Source organism: Lolium rigidum, chromosome 1 (assembly GCF_022539505.1).
Source record: "Lolium rigidum isolate FL_2022 chromosome 1, APGP_CSIRO_Lrig_0.1, whole genome shotgun sequence".
Classification (NCBI taxonomy): Eukaryota; Viridiplantae; Streptophyta; class Magnoliopsida; order Poales; family Poaceae; genus Lolium; species Lolium rigidum.
Window position 1 is genome coordinate 75,276,614 of NC_061508.1, and position 22,531 is coordinate 75,299,144.

At 42.9% G+C, this 22,531-nt stretch overlaps 1 protein-coding gene across 1 annotated transcript; it reads right to left on the reverse strand.

Moving 5' to 3' along the window:
* Positions 1 to 12,725: 12,725 nt before the first annotated feature.
* LOC124675905 lies at positions 12,726 to 13,398 on the reverse strand. Its single transcript, XM_047211981.1, has 2 exons — positions 13,208 to 13,398; positions 12,726 to 13,123 (listed from the first exon to the last, which is right to left on the reverse strand). The coding sequence occupies exons 1-2, from the start codon at positions 13,269 to 13,271 to the stop codon at positions 12,876 to 12,878; spliced, it is 312 nt and encodes a 103-aa protein (XP_047067937.1). The 5' UTR covers positions 13,272 to 13,398; the 3' UTR covers positions 12,726 to 12,875.
* Positions 13,399 to 22,531: the final 9,133 nt, after the last annotated feature.

Below are 22,531 nucleotides of genomic sequence, written 5' to 3' on the forward strand. Positions count from 1 at the left end.
GAAACTAGTAACAGCTTCTTGCTCCATGAACTCTCTATTTCTCTCCTCTGCCAGCTGCCTCTCCCTTGCACTTCTTCTATGGTACACTAGAGGATGGGCACCTGGAGTTTCTTGTGACCTTGAACCAGTGGACCTGCGACTATACTCCATGCTTTGCCTGCTGAGCACATAGCAAGTAGCTGTTATTTATATAGCAAAAGACAGGTAGACAACAACTGAAAATCACAAGTTAACAGGAAAACTTCACAAGTTACTAGACAGAGATAGTGGAATCTGAATATTTCATTGTATATGCACTGTCACTCCATGTCACTCAGTCTCCAAAGAATAGTCATTCTCTTGCTTGTCATGACATGCTTTATCTGCTTTTTATGCAGAATCTATTCCCTCAAAACCCTGATCCAACCCTGGACCCAAGCCACAGACAAGATCATATGGTTTATATGATGGAACAAGAGGTAATGCATTACACTCCTTCTATTACTGCTATTAATCCATGCTCATATGATATATTGGACTAACTAAAATTAACTGTCCAGGAAGCAACTCATGTACCAATTGCTAGAGCACATGAACCATCGCGCGGAGAGTGAGTTTGTTGTTAATGCCAGGGAAAGCATGCCATTACCAACAGGAAGGATGACTACTGCAACAACTAGAGGAAGAGGAAGAGCAAGAGCAAATTCACAGAGAGGAAGAGGCAGAGGAAGGAACAGATCAACAGCTAGCACAGATGGAGATTCAGCAAGAGGAAGAGCTAGGGGAAGATCTAGTACAAGAGCTACAAACAAAAGAAGTGTAGATGCCAGCACACGTGGAACTGCAGACCAACCTCATGAAGCACCAGCTGCGAAAAAAGACCTGCATATGCTAGCATAAGTGGAGTACATGATACAGACCTGGAGATGCTAGCAGGAGCACAAGCTTTAGTTGATGCACCTGTAGGCAGAGAGAGGACAAATAGAGGCTACAGAACAGGGCCTGGCAGTTTCTACTACCTGATGTTTGGAGATGATAATCCTTTCCCTGATTTAAATGAGGAATACATTCCAGAGATGAACATTCCAGAGATGAATGTACAAGAGATGCAACTAAGCCAGAATGCACCATCACTAGATGACATCTAGATGTGATTCATATTGTCTTAATATGGTCTCTGACAATTGATACGTCTCCGACGTATCGATAATTTCTTATGTTCTATGCCATATTATTGATGATACCTACATGTTTTATGCACACTTTATGTCATATTCGTGCATTTTCTGGAACTAACCTATTAACAAGATGCCGAAGTGCCGGTTCTGTTTTCTGCTGTTTTTGGTTTCGAAATCCTAGTAACGAAATATTCTCGGAATTGGACGAAACGAAGACCCGGGGGCCTATTTTTCCACGGAGCTTCCAGAAGACCGAAGAACATACGAAGTGGGGCCACGAGGTGGCGACACCACAAGGCGGCGCGGCCTAGGGGGGCCCGCGCCGCCCTATGGTGTGGCCCCCTCGTCAGGCCCCCGACTCTGCCCTTCCTCCTACTTAAAGCCTCCGTCGCGAAACCCCTGAGGCGAAAAAACCACGATACGGAAAACCTTACGAGACGCCGCCGCCGCCGATCCCATCTCGGGGGATTACGGAGATCTCCTCCGGCACCCTGCCGGAGAGGGGATTCATCTCCCGGAGGACTCTACACCACCATGGTCGCCTCCGGAGTGATGAGTGAGTAGTTCACCCCTGGACTATGGGTCCATAAAAGTAGCTAGATGGTTGTCTTCTCCTCATTGTGCTTCATTGTTGGATCTTGTGAGCTGCCTAACATGATCAAGATCATCTATCTGTAATTCTATATGTTGTGTTTGTCGGGATCCGATGGATAGAGAATACCATGTCATGTTAATTATCAAGTTATTACATATGTGTTGTTTATGATCTTGCATGCTCTCCGTTTCTAGTAGAGGCTCTGGCCAAGTTTTTACTTTTAACTCCAAGAGGGAGTATTTATGCTCGATAGTGGGTTCATGCCGCATTGACACCGGGACGAGTGATGAAAGTTCTAAGGTTGTGTTGTGCTTGTTGCCACTAGGGATAAAACATTGGCGCTATGTCCGAGGATGTAGTTGTTGATTACATTACGCACCATACTTAATGCAATTGTACTGTTGCTTTGCAACTTAATACTTGGAAGGGGTTCGGATGATAACTCTGAAGGTGGACTTTTTAGGCATAGATGCGGTTGGATGGCGGTCTATGTACTTTGTCGTAATGCCCAATTAAATCTCACTATACTTATCATGTCATGTATGTGCATTGTTATGCCCTCTCTATTTGTCAATTGCCCGACTGTAATTTGTTCACCCAACATGCTTTTATCTTATGGGAGAGACACCTCTAGTGAACAGTGGACCCCGGTCCATTCTTTTAATACTTGAAATACAAATCTGTCTGCAATACTTGTTTTACTATTTTCTCTGCAAACAATCATCTTCCACACAATACGGTTAATCCTTTGTTACAGCAAGCCGGTGAGATTGACAACCTCATCTGTTTCGTTGGGGCAAGTACTTTGGTTGTGTTGTGCGGGTTCCACGTTGGCGCCGGAATCTGCGGTGTTGCGCCGCACTACATCCCGCCGCCATCAACCTTCAACGTGCTTCTTGGCTCCTCCTGGTTCGATAAACCTTGGTTTCTTTCCGAGGGAAAACTTGCTGCTGTGCGCATCATACCTTCCTCTTGGGGTTGCCCAACGAACGTGTGAAATACACGCCATCAAGCATATTTTCTGGCGCCGTTGCCGGGGAGATCAAGACACGCTGCAAGGGGAGTCTCCACTTCTCAATCTCTTTACTTTGTTTTTGTCTTGCTTTATTTTATTTACTACTTTATTTGCTGCACTTATATCAAAAAACAAAAAAAATTAGTTGCTAGTTTTACTTTATTTACTGTCTTGTTTGCTATATCAAAAACACAAAAAAATTAGTTACTTGCATTTACTTTACTTGTTTCATCATGTTTCCTTTTAATTTTACCACAAAAAACATACCGGTAGGACGCGGGTCTATAATTGGGAGGAACAATATAGAAGAATTTTTCACCCATGTTAGCACCGTTGAAGATTTTGAAGATAGACACTTGGTAGAACTTGCTCCTACTTATGAAATTGCTGCTGCTTGCTTTAGTTCGCATGTTGGAAACTAAATTTGTTAATCTCAATCCTATAATCCAACACATGTTTCTTACACTTGGTGATTTGGAAGAGGGGGAAAAGAAAGATTTTGTTTTAGAAACCCTTCTTAGAGAATTTGGTGGTCTAGCAAGAGAGGCTAGAAAAGTCTTCGCTAAATTTAATATGCTTGGTTCTCATACTAATTTTGTTGGTCTCCTTGAAAAAATGGACATGGATAGAATAAGGTACACTAATAATATTAATGATGGTGGGGAGATCAAAGCACCAATACCATGCAAACTCCTAGCTATGAATGATGCACTAGAAAATAACTATGCTTGGCTTGTTCCTGAAAATTTGTTCGATGAGAGTAGCAAGCCCAAGACTAATGAAAAGGGAGACGTTGAAACTTATGTATCCAATATACTATGCATGGTTGAGAAACTCCGAACCCCGCTGTAGGTGCACCACCCTTCGATGTTACTTGAGTTACACTTTCTGCGCCTAGCTGAAAGGCGTTAAAGAAAAGCGCTTATGGGAGACAACCCATGTTTTTACTCCAGTATTTTTGTTTTATATTTGTGTCTTGGAAGTTGTTTACTACTGTAGCAACCTCTCCTTATCTTAGTTTTATGTTTTGTTGTGCCAAGTAAAGTCTTTGATAGAAAAGTAAGTACTAGATTTGGATTACTTGCGCAGTTCAGATTTCTTTGCTGTCACGAATCCGGGTCTATCTCCCTGTAGGTAGCTCAGAAAATTAAGCCAATTTACGAGCATGATCCTCAGATATGTACGCAACTTTCATTCAATTTGAGCATTTTCGTTTGAGCAAGTCTGGTGGCCTAATAAAATCCATATTTACGGACTGTTCTGTTTTGACAGATTCTGCCTTTTATTTCGCATTGCCTCTTTTGCTATGTTGGATGAATTTCTTTGATCCACTAATGTCCAAGTAGCTTTATGCAATGTCCGAAGTGTTAAGAATGATTGTGTCACCTCTGAACATGTGAATTTTTATTATGCACTAACCCTCTAATGAGTTGTTTCGAGTTTGGTGTGGAGGAAGTTTTCAAGGATCAAGAGAGGAGTATGATGCAATATGATCAAGGAGAGTGAAAGCTCTAAGCTTGGGGATGCCCCGGTGGTTCACCCCTGCATATATTAAGAAGACTCAAGCGTCTAAGCTTGGGGATGCCCAAGGCATCCCCTTCTTCATCGACAACATTATCGGGTTCCTCCCCTGAAACTATATTTTTATTCCGTCACATCTTATGCACTTTGCTTGGAGCGTCGGTTTGTTTTTGTTTTTTGTTTTGTTTGAATAAAATGGATCCTAGCATTCACTTTATGGGAGAGAGACACGCTCCGCTGTAGCATATGGACAAATATGTCCTTAGGCTCTACTCATAGTATTCATGGCGAAGTTTCATCTTCGTTAAATTGTTATATGGTTGGAATTGGAAAATGCTACATGTAGTAACTCTAAAATGTCTTGGATAATTTGATACTTGGAAATTGTTGTGCTCATGTTTAAGCTCTTGCATCATATACTTTGCACCCATTAATGAAGAAACACTTAGAGCTTGCTAATTTGGTTTGCATATTTGGTTTCTCTAGAGTCTAGATAACATCTAGTATTGAGTTTTGAACAACAAGGAAGACGGTATGGGGTCTTATAATGTTTACCATATGTCTTTTATGTGAGTTTTGCTGTACCGTTCATCCTTGTGTTTGTTTCAAATAACCTTGCTAGCCTAAACCTTGTATCGAGAGGGAATACTTCTCATGCATCCAAAATACTTGAGCCAACCACTATGCCATTTGTGTCCACCATACCTACCTACTACATGGTATTTATCCGCCATTCCAAAGTAAATTGCTTGAGTGCTACCTTTAAAATTCCATCATTCACCTTTGCAATATATAGCTCATGGGACAAATAGCTTAAAAACTATTGTGGTATTGAATATGTACTTATGCACTTTATCTCTTATTAAGTTGCTTGTTGTGCGATAACCATGCTTCGGGGACGCCATCAACTCTTCTTTGTTGAATATCATGTGAGTTGCTATGCATGTCCGTCTTGTACGAAGTAAGAGAGATCTACCACCTTCATGGTTGGAGCATGCATATTGTTAGAGAAGAACTTTGGGCCGCTAACTAAAGCCATGATTCATGGTGGAAGTTTCAGTTTGGACATATATCCTCAATCTCATATGAGAATAATAATTGTTGCCACATGCTTATGCATTAAAGAGGAGTCCATTATCTGTTGTCCATGTTGTCCCGGTATGGATGTCTAAGTTGAGAATAATCAAAAGCGAGAAATCCAAAATGCGAGCTTTCTCCTTAGACCTTTGTACGGACGGCATGGAGGTACCCCATTGTGACACTTGGTCAAAACATGTGCATTGCAAAGATCCGGTAGTCCAAGTTAATTAGGACAAGGTGCGGGCACTATTAGTATACTATGCATGAGACTTGCAACTTGTAAGATATAATGTACATAACTCATATGCTTTATTACTACCGTTGACAAAATTGTTTCATGTTTTCAAAATAAAAGCTCTAGCACAAATATAGCAATCGATGCTTTCCTCTTTGAAGGACCATTCTTTTTACTTTTATGTTGAGTCAGTTCACCTATCTCTCTCCACCTCAAGAAGCAAACACTTGTGTGAACTGTGCATTGATTCCTACATACTTGCATATTGTACTTGTTATATTACTCTATGTTGACTATTATCCATGAGATATACATGTTACAAGTTGAAAGCAACCGCTGAAACTTAATCTTCCTTTGTGTTGCTTCAATGCCTTTACTTTGATTTATTGCTTTATGAGTTAACTCTTATGCAAGACTTATTAATACTTGTCTTGAAGTACTATTCATGAAAAGTCTTTGCTATATGATTCACTTGTTTTCTCATGTCATTACCATTGTTTTGATCGCTGCATTCACTACATATGTTTACAAATAGTATGATCAAGGTTATGATGGCATATCACTTCAGAAATTATCTTTGTTATCGTTTTACCCGCTCGGGACGAAGCGAGAACTAAGCTTGGGGATGCTTGATACGTCTCCGACGTATCGATAATTTCTTATGTTCTATGCCATATTATTGATGATACCTACATGTTTTATGCACACTTTATGTCATATTCGTGCATTTTCGGAACTAACCTATTAACAAGATGCCGAAGTGCCGGTTCTCGTTTTCTGCTGTTTTTGGTTTCGAAATCCTAGTAACGAAATATTCTCGGAATTGGACGAAACGAAGACCCAGGGGCCTATTTTTCCACGGAGCTTCCAGAAGACCGAAGAACATACGAAGTGGGGCCACGAGGTGGCGACACCACAAGGCGGCGCGGCCTAGGGGGGGGCCCGCGCCGCCCTATGGTGTGGCCCCCCCGTCTGGCCCCCGACTCTGCCCTTCCGCCTACTTAAAGCCTCCGTCGCGAAACCCCTGAGGCGAAAAAACCACTATACGGAAAACCTTACTGAGACGCCGCCGCCGCCGATCCCATCTCGGGGGATTCTGGAGATCTCCTCCGGCACCCTGCCGGAGAGGGGATTCATCTCCCGGAGGACCGTACACCACCATGGTCGCCTCCCGGAGTGATGAGTGAGTAGTTCACCCCTGGACTATGGGTCCATAGCAGTAGCTAGATGGTTGTCTTCTCCTCATTGTGCTTCATTGTTGGATCTTGTGAGCTGCCTAACATGATCAAGATCATCTATCCGTAATTCTATATGTTGTGTTTGTCGGGATCCGATGGATAGAGAATACCATGTCATGTTAATTATCAAGTTATTACATATGTGTTGTTTATGATCTTGCATGCTCTCCGTTTCTAGTAGAGGCTCTGGCCAAGTTTTTACTTTTAACTCCAAGAGGGAGTATTTATGCTCGATAGTGGGTTCATGCCCGCATTGACACACGGGACGAGTGACGAAAAGTTCTAAGGTTGTGTTGTGCTGTTGCCACTAGGGATAAAACATTGGCGCTATGTCCGAGGATGTAGTTGTTGATTACATTACGCACCATACTTAATGCAATTGTCTGTTGCTTTGCAACTTAATACTGGAAGGGGTTCGGATGATAACCTGAAAGTGGACTTTTGAGGCATAGATGCAGTTGGATGGCGGTCTATGTACTTTGTCGTAATGCCCAATTAAATCTCACTATACTTATCATGTCATGTATGTGCATTGTTATGTCCTCTCTATTTGTCAATTGCCCGACTGTAATTTGTTCACCCAACATGCTTTTATCTTATGGGAGAGACACCTCTAGTGAACTGTGGACCCCGGTCCATTCTTTTAATACTCGAAATACAAATCTGCTTGCAATACTTGTTTTACTATTTTCTCTCGCAAACAATCATCTTCCACACAATACGGTTAATCCTTTGTTACAGCAAGCCGGTGAGATTGACAACCTCACCTGTTTCGTTGGGGCAAAGTACTTTGGTTGTGTTGTGCAGGTTCCACGTTGGCGCCGGAATCTCCGGTGTTGCGCCGCACTACATCCCGCCGCCATCAACCTTCAACGTGCTTCTTGGCTCCTCCTGGTTCGATAAACCTTGGTTTCTTTCTGAGGGAAAACTTGCTGCTGTGCGCATCATACCTTCCTCTTGGGGTTGCCCAACGAACGTGTGAAATACACGCCATCAACAATTCCTAGAGAAGCATCATTTTTTGTCCTTATTTATTTCAGATTATGCTATGAATTAAACATGTTCACTATGGAACTGATGTAATTTGGATTTATAGCCATTGTGCTTTCAACTTTTGCCATGGAGAAATTGTGTTTCAGTTTGTGTTTAATATCATCCGATGTGCATCCAATTGCTGCCATTGATACAACACACAATTTTTATTTCACCAAAAACATGTACATTGCTACAAATATGGCTCACACAAAGCCCCTGATGAACAAAACAACAACACAGTACAAGATCAAGCCAGAAACTACAACATTCAACATTACAAACTCTCTCCTATCTCTATTTCTAAGATCTTGCTGGTGTGCCCTCTGCATTTCTTTCTTCCTAGATTTCCTTCTCTTTATCTCATTTTCCATTTCATTAAGCTTTTGCACTAGCTGTTTATTTTCTTCCTCAGTGTCTCTGGAATTCCTGCTTCTAATCACACCATCATTCTCCAATTGATCCAATGTTTCCTAAGAATTTGAAAAAACAAATTTGGTTCAAAATTGGCTGCACAATTTTGGTTCAAGAAGAATTAAGGAACAGGGGAGGCACAGAAGGGGAAACAGCCGGAGACGACGAAGAAGCTCATACCTTCGACGGCGTCGCAGCACCTCTCGTCGCCGTGGGGTAGTAGACGACCGCCGTCTCCTTCCATTCCTCCTCTGCCCATCTGCTTCCGCCACCGCCGCCATTGAACTCACGGCCCACCGTCGCCGCCATTGAGCACCTCTCCGCGGGGCACCTCCCTCGCTCCTCTCTGCCGCTGCTCTGTCGCCGACCAGCTGCGCCGCTCCTGTCTCGCCGCCCGCCGCTGCTCCTATCTCAGCTCAGCTCTCTCGACTAGGGTTGGAGATTCGTGTAGCCGACGCGCAACCGAGGACACCTGTAACGATCCAACGGGCGGTTCAGACAGACTAGAAACAGAGAAACTGGAAACATCAGGGGGTTATCAGCAAAAACTACACATGCCAGCGCGTCCAAACTGCCAGCGTGGATGACACTTGGCGGCTTCTGATTGGCGAGGACCAGTGATGAGCCCGAATTGCAAGTTCCTGGACTAGGTTATCACGTTTTGCAAGTAGTAGGACCAAATCTTCACATCGTGTGCAAGTTCCTGGACCTGAGGTGTAATTAGTTCTTTGTCGGCCAACAAACTCTGAGTTCAAAAAAAAAAGAGTCCGAGTACCAAAAATGCATATGTATGCTCTAGTTGAACGAATAACTAATTGCAGAAATAGAGTAAAATCGGTGAAAATAATAGATCGGCGAGTAGGAGCACCATGTTGTAGTGATGAGCAAGGCGACTTAGAGCATCTCCACCGTCTCCACGAGATTCTGCCAAAATGGCTCTCTAATTGATCTTTTCATTCTCATCTCTATCTCCCTATTGTTGGCAAGCAACATAGCTGAAACAACATATTTCGAACAACAAAGTGCCTGCACCGCATACAACTACATTATTCAAACATAGTTTAAACTACTTGTTCTAAGCAATATAATTCATACATAATTTCAACTACGACAACATTATCCAAACCACGACTACGTAGATCGACTAGTTCATCCCCTTCGTCAAGGTGATGTGAGGCAAGATTGTGTCGGGAATCTAAGTCCTTCTAGCACAAAGCAAGACCGGATCATACATAGGACCAACAGCGTGGATCATACATAGGACCGACTTTATAGATATTATAGATATAAACATTTACGGTTTTCATCGATCCAACGTCTAAGGTCTACTGGAGCCTAGATGTGAAGGGAGGTGAAGGGAGGATTTGAAGTATATATTGAGCACCATTCTCCATCGCTTTAGACTTTTTGCTTAACTGTTGGGTACATGTATAATAAAACCCGAATGGGCTATTTATGTTGGTTTATAATATATGAAGTTTCATGAAAAATGTTCTCCATGAAGATTCAAAATGGGGACATGGAAAGATTCATAGTTTATTTCCATACTCGGAGTTCTACAAGAAGACTAGGATAATCTACCGTCGTTGTCATTTTGCACAATACACGAATGGTTGCATTTTTGGTGACTTTTGCTGCAGGTTACTATTTTGTAACATCTCTGTATGTTTCCATACCTTGAGAAAACACCACCAATACGCAAAGATGCCCGATCCACGCATATCCTCCAACAAGAACAACAAGCATGGCAAATTGGCAATAGATAAAGAATGCTGAAACATAAAAATACAAGAACAAGAAGCATGGCAATGCATAGATAATGCAAAAACATAGGGACAATCCTATACGTACAACAAAATATGTACAATTTTGGTACGACGCCTAAAACGAACCATTCATTACATCTGGTGCATGCAGCAGCATCGTCGGATCAGTTATCGTACATAAACCGTATAGCCATTCATCGTATTGCTTAGCTCTGAGTAATAAAGCGTCGTTTATCGAAAAAGTAGTTCCAAAAACATAGAAAACCTGCAACACATTTTTCTATATAAAATGGTACAAATGTATGCAGTAGGCCCCTAAGTTGTTCCACGTACATCACATTGCAGCTAATGAACTCCATTGCAGTACTATGTCCTTATTATTCTACCAGATAGATGGACATGCTTACCTGCCCGGCCTATATATCTTCGCTAGTTTTTTTTTTTGGAGATAACATAATATATCCTGGCAAGTTAATGACTAATACTCGGATCTAATTGCAGCAGGTCTGTGGGAACGTTGCGCAGAAGGTGAAGTTGCACCCCGCACCGACGCACTCACCAGTCCAGGTGCAGTCGGTCGCACCATTGTCACACGGGATCTGGGTGAACCTTATGCGGCTCTGGAAATGGCAAGCCGCGCGATTGCACGACGTCCCAAACGGCGAGATGATTTCAGATGTACAGCTACGAAACGAGGCCTCACCTGCAGAAAAAAAAACAATTGTTATTTGGCAATTGATCTAGTTAACTTTTACTTGTTACATGAACAAAAAATGGGTACCACGTACGCATGTACCTGGTGTCACTGCCAGCACAAGGAGGAGGGCGAGAGGAAGGAGCAGCGTTAGGGGAATCCTCATGTTTTGCTAGATGATGTGCTGATCGATAGATGGTTGGCTTCTTGGCTGAATCGTGAGGTGTGGAAAAGAAAGTAGGACACTATCAGGCTTTATAGCGGGCGTATGGCAACAAATCCATGGCACATTAACTGCATTAATAGCAAATCAACAGTATTAATGGCGAATCAATGAGTACCGGTGAGTATCGGATTGAATTCCCCAACGGCGGGATGATCTGAGATGTACAACTGTGAAACGCCGTAATGCATATCATCGTATAGTACTAGTATCATGCATACTATCTCTATAGTGGATAGTATTACTAGAGTAGTATCATAATCTTATAAATTTATTATTTTGTAGAATCCCAATGCAAATCTGTGTACACGATCTATTTAACATTAATTTTTCTCGTAGCCTGCACTGTGATACAGTATCTACCTATGGTACTCTAATACTATCTCTCCTTCTTAATTATATGCCACATCAATATTTTTGTGGATCTAGGGTGTATGATACTACCTAAGATACTAACACTACCTACACGCAGCGAGAACAATTATTACTTGGCCATTGATCTAGTTAACTTGCTATGTGGCAACACAAGGAGGAGGGCGAGAGGCAGGACCAGCGTCAGGGGAATCCTCATATTTTGGCTAGATGATGTGATTATTCGATAGAGAAATTGGTCGTGTGAATGGTTGGCTGAATCGTGAGCTGTGGAGAAGAAACAAATATCAGGCAGTTTATAGTTAGTGGGCGTAATGCATCGATGCTGCCTATTCAAATTTGCAACAAATCAATGGCAAATGAATTGTGTTAGTTCTAGCAAATTAAACAAATGAATTAGCGGACTAACTCAAGAAAATCAACCACTATATATCTACCTGTCAACGCGGATGATGTCGGCGTGCGCAAGGATCCGCGGCTTTGGAGTCCGATTGGAACTAGAGCGGCCCAATTCTCAGGACAGCCACCGTCCGGAGTGATCCGGGAAAGGGAGAGGAGAGGATGGTTGTGCGAAGCTGGCTGCCGACGACTATCTCGTCCTTCCATGGCGGCGGCGAATCGAAGGTGCGGGCGTGAGCGAGGGCCGTTGCTCTTGCTCGGGAGTGCGATCTGCGGGGGGCATTGTTGGCGCTGATGAGATCGAGTAAGTGAGACAGGGAAGATGCGGCCCACGTGTCGGCGCTAGAGCTCGAGAGGAAGAGAGGCGGTAGGCATTGCCTGAGAAAATGGTTCCGATCAGCGTCAGCAGCCTCTGCGAATTTATTCAGGCAGGAGGATCACTGGCTGAAAATACTGGACTGGTTGCGACCACAAAAAACAGGATCTCATGAGGAAGGACATGGCAATTGCAGGCAAACTGAATCACCAACTTCGCCCGATCAGGGCAGCAACACGAGTACACCAGCATGGCTAAAGTATCCTTAGCGTCTTATAATTTAAGGAGTTAAAGGGTGGCCGTTTCTAGCTAATCCTCTATATTAACTTTTTATATTTTTTATTAATTCTTTTAAGCCTTTGTGATGTATACTCTAACTGGATTGACCAATTGACATACATATAGTTAATCAAATCTAACATTTTGGATTAAAACATGCATAGAGTTCATTGAAAAGCAACCACATCGATCAAGTTCGCCCTAAAAAGCTACCACACCAATCAAGTTCAACCCAAAAACCACCACATCGATCAAAGTTCATCCAAAATGTAACACATTGGTCAAGATGCATAGAGCACCTCCAAAACCATCACATCTACCACTAGCATCCCAACCGAAGGAACTCAAGCACTTCGATGCTCATCACCACCAAGGAAATCATCATAAAAATCAACACCACCATGTAAAATCTTGCTACTAAATCATTGACATTTATTAGTATAGATTGGATACAGTATGCAAGTTTCCACTGCATCGCCATAGGATCGTCCTTATTATTTCAATCAGATACATTGACATGCCGGTCATAACTAAGCTAGTCAATGACCAGCACTCTCATCTAATTCTGGTATCAATACGGGTGCAGCGGCCGGCGGGAACGTCATGCAGAAGGTGTAGTTGCACCCGTTGGTGATGCACTCGCCGGTCCAGCTGCAACTGGTCACGTTGCCGGAGTGGCAGTCCGTCAGGTCGAAGTGTCTGCGGGCCTCAGCCTGACAACCCGCGCGATCGCACGCGGTGCCCAGCGGTGCGATGATTGTCGATGCACAGCTTTCCCACGCCTCACCTGCGGCAAAACGATGAGATAAGCTTTGTAGCGCTGGACGATTGATATAGCTAGTTAACCAGTATTACATGAACAAATGGGTACCTGGTGCCAACACGAGGAGGACGGCGAGGGGCAGGAGCGCTAGCAGCGTCAGGGGATTCCTCATCTTTGGCTAGATGATGTGCTGATGATAGAAGAATTAGTCTTGTCGATGGTTGCCTACTTGGCTGATGGCTGAATCGTGAGTGGTTGAGAAGAAAGGAAATGTCAGGCCCTTTATAGTGGGCGCGCGTGGTGTCAATGCTCGTAGTAATTTTATTTTGCAATAACTTACTGGAAAATTATTAACGGTATATCAATTAGCGGATTGCAACAAATGAACGGAAAGTCGAACGCAATAATTGCAAATTAACCCCATCAGTTAGCAGATTGACTCAAGCAAAGCAAGGAAGTATATATCTACCCATTGTACTCCCTCCGTCCTCAAATAAGTGGACATCTAGCCTCTAAACTTTGTCCACAAAAGAGTGTACTCCTATCTTCCCAATGCAATTTAATTGATTCTCTCTCATCGCACGGAAATCAAACCAAATAATATCGAACACATATTCTTCTTGCTTTTTACATGCAATTAGCTTATTGGAGGTGAAAGAATTAAAGAGGAGAGATACATGTTCCCAATGTACTTTTCACTCCACCTCATAATTTATCTTGAAAACCCCGCAGGTACACTTATTTGTGGACGGAGGGAGTACTAGCCAATTAACCAATCTTTTAAGGCATCGAACCCCGGCTACCGAGAACCAACCTCAGGTTGGGTGGTTAGGAGGATGGTTGTATCCCTAACCCACCAGAGTTCAAACCCCAGGTTTGACATCTGTGTGTATCATAAAAGGCGGAATATTTATTCAGTGGGAGGCGACGTTCCCGTCGACAATGCGAGCGCCCGTGGTGACTTCATCAATTTCAAGATCCAATCCGCCGGCCCAGTCTTCCGGAGGTGCTCATAGGGGTAGGGTGTGCGTGTGTGCGTTCATAGGGGTGAGTGTATGCGCGTGTATGTGAGCGTCTGCGTTTGTACTGTGTTTCTCAAAAAAAAAAAAACCCCGGCTACCCATTTTGGCCTGTCCGATTTTGTGTTTATTTGGACACAAATCAAGCACAAGGAGGACGAGAGGCAGGAGCAGCGTCATGGAAATCCTCATCTTAGGCTAGGCTAGATCGTTGACTCAAGCAATTTCCGATGATTATCGTTGACTCAAGCAAAGAAAACAGTATATATCTACCCGTCTATAGTGCTCCCTTTTGAAAGCCTACTGAAATCCGAGTCCACCATGGAAAAGGAGCCAACCAAAGAACTAACGAACCGAATCAGCAGTTTAATCTGCCGGGTGCCGGGGGCGTGCTGACACATGACAGCGGATGAGGTCGCCGTGGGCGAGGATCCGCGGCTCGTCGCTGCCTCGGAATGCGATTGGAATTCCAGCGGCCCAATTCTCAGGACGGCCGCCGTCCTGAGCGATCGGGGAATGGGAGTGGAGAGGCGAGGTGGGACAGGGGAGCTTAGCTGAGGAGAGATCGGGGGAGGCAGCAACTTACCTGGGTTAGTGACGTCGTTGTGCGAAAGCTGCTGACGACCGTCTCCTCCTTCAACGGCGGCGGCGGCGGCGGCGGCGGCGGCGAATCTATATTGCGGGCGCGAGTGTGCGATCTGAGAAGGAGCGTGAGGGCAAGGCTAAGGGGCCATTGTCGGCGCTGAAAGGACAATCATGTATGAGGAGGAGAGGACGTACGAGGAGGAGAAGCGGTAGGCATTAGCCGCTGGTCCAAAAATCGGTTGTAGCTCCAGCCGTTGAATCAAGATCCTACGTCCAGCAATTACTCCTTCTCCCCCTAACTTGCTCTGGTTGCTTTTCTCTTGCTGCACTGTGTAAGACACGTCGCACGTCGCTTTTGAGTACATACCGCTGCATGTTCTGCTGTTGGGTGTTTACAACAAATGAATTTCACAAAAGTTGGATATTTACAATAATAGTCAACAATGATTACCTCAAAAAAACACCAGTTTCAGCACAAATAATTATCCGTGCCAAAAATATCTTTACAACAAATAAATATATTTACACCAAATCACCCATATATTTACAACAAATAATTAGCAACAAAACTAGAATGAACTTTTGCAGAGAAACAACAATTCCAATACTACAAAAAATTCCCATGCCAAAAGATACCTTTACAACAAATCACGAATATATTTACAATAATAATTAACAATGAAAACAACATTTTTGAGTGTTAGTCAACAACATAAATAATTCCAGTGCTAAAGATCTTCACAACAAAATCATATAGTGATTTACAACAATATTGCATAACTATTTTACCTAATTCAATTAACTAAGCCAACATTAGCAAAAATTCCTTTGCAGATCTGTTCACAAAACTGATTCATAAGTTGTTTTCAAGAAATTTCAGTAACCAAATTCACAAAAAAGAACAACTATAACAATAAAAATAGGAACTATAAATCCATCGGCTTCTCCGGCGTGGCTGACGAGCACCAGCACCTGCCATCCCTCTCGTCTGATCTCGAGCCGTACCAGGGGCGGACGGGGAGAAGCACAGACGGTCTCAGTGGGGGAGAAGACATGCCAACCTCGTTAGGAGAGAAGCAGGGTCGGCTTCACCGGCGAAGGAGCAAGGCCAGCCTCATATCATCCCCACCGGCGACGCCCCTATGTACTCAAATCTTCAAGCTCCTTGGCAGTAAATCGATGGGAAAAAGTGGGGGAGCAGTGGAAGGCGGCGTGGATAGAAGGCAACAACTGGGCATGGTGGTCTACATCAACGGCGGCACGAGCCCTTGGTTCCGCATCGACGACCATGTCCAGAACCAGGACAAGAGAGAGATGGAAGAGATAATACATGGGGGGAATATGTTGCTGCCGAGGAGAGGAAGTGAGATAAGAGAGAGAAGAGCGGTGCGTGGGCCAGCCCAGGAGGACGCGCTCGCCAGCGAGGGGACCGATCCGTCGCACGCGATCGGTCGCCCGATTTGAAGCGTTTTCATTAGGCTAGCCATAGTGTTATTATCATATCTAGTATCATGCATATTGGTCTCATAAAAATGCTGATGTGGTAGCTAATTAAGGGGGAGAGAGGAGATTAGATTAACATAGGTAGATACTGTATCATAGCGCAACCAACGAGAAAAGTTAATGCTAAACAAATCTTGTACACAAATTACCATTGAGATTGTAAATAACAACAAATACTATAGCATAACTATGGTACTACTCCATGATACTACCCAATGTAGAGATAGTATCATGTAGTAGTATCATATGCATGATACTATTACATGATACTTACCACTATGACCAGCCTTAGATGAATCATGCATTACAACATTAGGGCTCCTTTGATTCAAAGGATTTGCATAGGAATTGTGTAGGATTTGGTTCCAATGGGAAAATTTCCTATACATGTTGTTTGATTCATAGGAACATATCCTATAGGAAAAATTCCTATAGGAATCTTGTAGTGTAATTCCTATAGGAAAAGACCATTAGCTCATACCTCATGAAAAAATTCCTTTGCTACAATCAAACACACTTCATCTTCCTGTAGGATTCAAGTAGACATGCCATTCCAATCCTATGCATTTCCTATTCCTATAATTTTCCTATCCTTTAAATCAAAGGAGCCCATAGTATTCCGATGCAGTAGAGGACTATAGGAGTGAAGTCACCAATCAGATTTGGAGTTTTGCTTTCAGCAAAATCAGAAGATAATTTGCTTGATTCATGCGCTCGCTAGTCTAGCAGTCTAGCTGTAGTCGATTGGTAGGCACCGGAAGCGCATTATCCCGAGATTGATCACCGGGCAGGGAGATGTCGCTGATTAGAAAGGATCCTTCAGCATGTGTATGCTTACTACGGGTTCTCCTATTCATCGCTCATTAGCGGGTGTTTGTACAACACACACACATATTTCTATGTGTTTAGGCCAGCCCACTAATTCGTTTCAAAAATACCGGGTTTCTCTATTTCAGACCAACATCTGAGCGTTAGTCAGACCAGCTATGAGGTGTAGGTTAAGGACGCCGGGCGGCACGGCTGCTTGGCCGTGACCTAATGCACTTCGCCGGTAGCCATGGTCGTGAGAACCATCCTATGTTATGCGAAAGTGCTACCACTAATCACATAGTAATAATTTGCTAACTGTAAAGAAAATACATTACTGCATTTATGCAACTTTTGCTACAGAGACGGTCTAGAGATAGATAGGCTTTCCGCACGAAGGCTACAATGACATCCCTGCTTCCTTGGATGGTTATTGAGACTACCCACAATGGTATCATAGGTAGTATCATACATCTCATGCATGCAAAAAAGCTGGCAGTGCAATTAAAGATGAGAGAGAGGATTATAGTATCATAGGTAGGTACCGTATGTCAAATATATCTTGTACATATATCTGCATTGAGATTCTACAAATCAATTAATATAATAAAATTATGATACTAGTACATGATACCATGTATTGTGAACATAGTAACATGTAGTATTATCATACACATGATACTTTTATATGATACTATGCATTGTGACTAGTCTGAGGTGTTTGTATTTCTAGCCATTAGAAATCAATATTAAGTCATCTTGAATGCCATATGTTTCTCCATAACCAGTGACTTTTGGTTTCAGTAGATGGTATATGAGTGAAAATATATATGCATATAATAAGATGTGAGACGTGCCTCTGTATTTTGGGCTTTAATGCCCTCCACCCACCCCAAAATTGACGATGCTTCCCTTTCAATGTTGATTTCTCAAGATAAATTTGACATCACCTTTTGCTATCTACGTTTCACCGGATAAATTTCGTTGGAACTGTATGAATACCACAATAACCGCATCTCCCAATTGGAAGAACATTAATTGCCTAACCTAGTTTTATTGTGAATTAACCCACTTTGCACATCATGCTGGCTAAAGGGCAATGCAGTGTCTTGTAATTGTAGATGTATGCCCGATGTTGCTGTCCTCTCAAAGGAAATAGAATGGAAATTTGATTTTATGCTTCGCGTTTAACTGCCTCCCCAATTAAACCTTTTTACATGAACACCTCGTGTCGTAAGTTCGGAGCATATGCAAGTTCTGCTCTAATCTTGTCAGTGCGTTGTTCAAATGTGACACCTTTAGCTGAGCCACTTATTAGCAAGTTTTGTTCACATGGAAAGCAAGGATGTGAGGCGACCAAAGTTAGCGGCCGGACAAAGGTCACAGCTTCACAGGTGCTCGATGGGGCGATAATACCGTGAATTGCAGTGCTGCGCGCAGTGCGATGTGTGACGTTTCACCTTTCTCGCTCGACCATGGACAGTCACACCGCTCGCTCAGGCGACGATGCATACCGTTGCATTGCATCTGCTTGGAAATGGTAGAGATGTCCGGACTTCTCGCCGGCAAATCTCCCGGTTGCACCTCTGCCCATGTCATGGCTAATACGACGTACATATATTACGCGCGAGTTTCCTTTATCCGTGACTACTAGGTCTGATCTGCATTCTACAGGAGAGAACAAATGGACCTTGGGAGTCGCATGTTTTTATGCCGTGTCCCTACATGGTCCATTCTTCAGCTTCCTCGATGCCTCCTACCCCAACTAAATCATGGGCATTCATCTACCACCCTATTCTTTTTTGACGTTGATTCCCTTCCCATTTTTTTTTGTGTTGAAGCCTTGAAAGGTGCACGCTCAAAGATGAGAACTCTACATATAAAGAGACCAACACATAGCAATAAAGAGAGTGTATCACTTCAGTGCAAAGTTTTCTCTCTCTTTTTTCCCTTCTTCTCATGAAGTACAAGCGTGTATACAAACTAGTGGCATGTAATAAAAATATAAATTAATGGCACGAAGTAGACGACTCTCTTATTTTCGAAAAGGAGAACATAAAGTAGACTCTCTTAGTTTTCACGTGGGTTCGGTTTATTCATTGTATCACTTCCACTATAAGTTTTCTTTGTTGAACTACCTTTCTTCTCATCTCTTATGTATTTCTCCATCATAGAAAACCGCGTGCCACACTAAACATCCCTCTGCGAAGCCACAACCTAAGATGATCCCTACCATCAAGTTAGTTTTTACACTGCAAGACACTGGTTTAAGGCAACATGCATAATTATCTTCTGCATATGGTAGCTCTTTCCTAATTTATAGAAAAGCCACATAGTCGTTTTGGACCCAAAGCACTTTCAAACCTCAGTTTTTTTTTCACGATTTTTGAATCTTGGTTACGGTGTGTATCTATTTTTCTACCCTCTCTCACCCATGTAGGCACCCGTGCCTTTAGTGTTGAAGGTGTAATAGACATAGATTTCTTGTACTTATGATGCAAAGTGTTGGGATGTGATAGTTTTTCTTTACCTTTTATAAATAAGGTGTGTGCTAAAGTTTTGCATGTTGGAAAAATCACATGCATGTTTGGCGACCGTAATATTGTTTTCATTGCAATTGTAATATTCAATGATGTTTTATTTCTTGATCTGAATTTCACTAGGAAACTAGTGATTGATTATCTATTCATATACGTTTGGTAATTCATTAATGAACCTATGTATATTCAGGATTAGCGGAGCTACGACAAGACAAACCTAGGCCTGGCCTGGCCATGAATCTTGGGGAGAAGTGTTACACCTATATCTAGTAATAATAACCTAACAAATAGTAGTGCACAAAGAACACACATTCTAGGATTTGTGTGCTCTGTTTTACCTTGGTCCGCCAAAGATTTTCTTTTAAGCTTCACCACTATTTAAGCTACAAAAAAATTCATTCTACGCAAGATTAATCATATGTTGTGCGAAAGCGTTACTACTGCTCACATAGAAGTAGGTTGCTACATGTAGAGAGTATTATTCACTTGATAATTGCTGACTATCATTGTTTCCTTTAGTCCATACTAGTAAATGTGCATGTGCAATACACACATATAAATCCGTCGATAAAACACACAAGGTGCACGCACATATCACATGTGCTCTTGTGAATATTTACGACTTATGACTTTGAGTTTTAGTGACGGAGCGCTAGCCACTCAAATATAATACTTTTTTTGTACAGAAAATCTTTGCTCAAATTTTTTTTTTGTAAGCCAGGTCTGACTAGCTAGTCAGCCACGGTGGTGCCAACTTGGTTTCTCAAGTGCATGCAAAGAGATCCTCTGCAGTTGCTCAGTAAGTGCTTGGTACTTGATTAAAGTGTTTTTTAGAATTGGGTACTACGGAACCGATTAAACTTACCCCAGCAGTAAGTTATGTAGTTGTTCCGACTCCTAAGTTATACTAATTAATGTGCGGGTGAGTTTCCTTCATAATGTTCATATGAAATTTGTCATTTTCCCCCAAGCTACATACTTTTGAATTAAGATATAAAAATGGCATGCACATACATAAGTGCACTTCTATAAGCAAGGAATTCAAGATGACTGGCGACGGGGCAGCTCGTCGGGACGCGGGCCGACGAGTCCACGTTGGCGAGGGGAGTCCCCCCTTGCCCGCGCCGTGCATTCCTACCGGCCGGTGGCGACAGGGACGGAGATACTTCCAAGCTCGGGCGGGTGATGTGGCGGCCTCGTGTCGTCGTCGTCTTCCCCGGCGAGCCTCCGCCACTCCTTTCCGCGGACTCTCTCGTCGGCGCCACGACAAGCGTCGCGACTCGCCAGTGCCTCTGAAGTCTGAACCTCTGACTGGTCGGTTTGCTGGGCCAGAATAGCCCTGCCCATGTGAAAAAGGAGTTCATTACAGTCCTCTGCATGGGCAGCCTGGCCCGGGGTATGGGCCTACTAGGCACCACACACCCCTGGTCGGGTATGGGCCTGGCCCATTACTAGTTTTTTCGTTTTTTTCGTTTCTGTTTTTTTTCTTTTTTTGTGTGTTTTTGTGTTTTTTCTTTTATTTTCTGGTTCTATTTTGTTATTCAAATTCAAAAAGTTTAAATTATAAAATAGTTTATATTTTAAAAAGTTCAAACATGGGAAATATTTAATTGTGAAAATTGTTCAAATTTAATTTTTATTCGTATTAAAAAAAGTTCAAATTAAATTTTTGTTCGTATCCATAGATGTTCAAAATTTGAAATAAAAAATTAAAATTGAAATTTTGGAAGAAAATGTTCAAAATTTGAAAATATTTAGAACGAAAGAACGAATTTTCGAAAAAATATTAAACCAAAATTGTAAAACTTCGTATTCAAAAATATTTTAGCTTTTAAAAAACGTAAAAAGAAAAGGCAGAAAAAGAAAAGGAAAAACCAAAAAAAAGTGAAAGGAAACATTGGGCCGGCCCAAGCTACCCGCCTGGGTGGTGTGCGGCGCCTGCTCCATGCTGACCAGGTCGGCATACAACACCCCCTTCCTGGCCCAGACGGACCGTGTTAGCCTGATCTGAAATACTAGGCCGGGTCATGCTTGCACGGCGGGCTGGGTACGTGCCTAGTCTAAGATTATGTGGCCTTGGGGCATGAGGAGGAGTGGATCTCGGCCCCCGTCACTAGGAGGGCTCCATTTTTCTAGTTTTAGGGTAAAGGTTTGGTGGGGTGGCGCTCAAGTGGTGGTGGCGGCGCCCTCTCCAATAAAGTCTCCCCGGCTTTTAGCCCCCACCTCGGTGGTGACGCGGAGATGCTTATGGGAATGGCGTGGTTCTAGAGGACCTTTTCATGCTGGGGGGGGGGGGGGGGATCTTCAATCGTCATGGAGCTTCATCGACGGTTATTCATTCTTCCTCGTCTATGGGATGGATGTGGTCTTCTTGACATGTTTGGCGACTTCCCGTCCACATCCAACAACGTCAGGCTGGTTCAAGGAGGAGCGACAGCAGCGATGCACCGTCAACACGGTCTTTCAAGAGGATATTAATATTGAGCACCATTCTCCATCTCTATCAATAGAAATATAAATAGCTATGTCTTTCATCGATCCAACGTGTAAGGTCTACTGGAGCCTAGACAGGAGGGGAGACTTGGAAGTATGTATTGAGCACCATTCTTCATCGCTTTAGACTTTTGGCTCAACAGATGGGTACAGGTATAATGAAGCCACAACAGGCTATTTATGATGGTTTTGAATATATGTAGTCACATGGAAAATGTTTTCCATGAAGAACTACAATGCTACAAAATGGGGACATGGAAAGATTCATAGTTTATTTCCATACTTGGAGTTCTATTAAAAAAAAGACAAGGGTAATCTATCTTCGCTGTCATTTTGCACAAAACACAAATGGTTGCATTTTGGGTGACTATTTCCCCAGGTTACTATTTTGTAGCATATCTGAATGTTTCCATACCTTTTGAAAACACCACAGATACGCAAAAGCACCATATGTGAAACCAAAGTAGAGGCGTCAATTAAGAGTT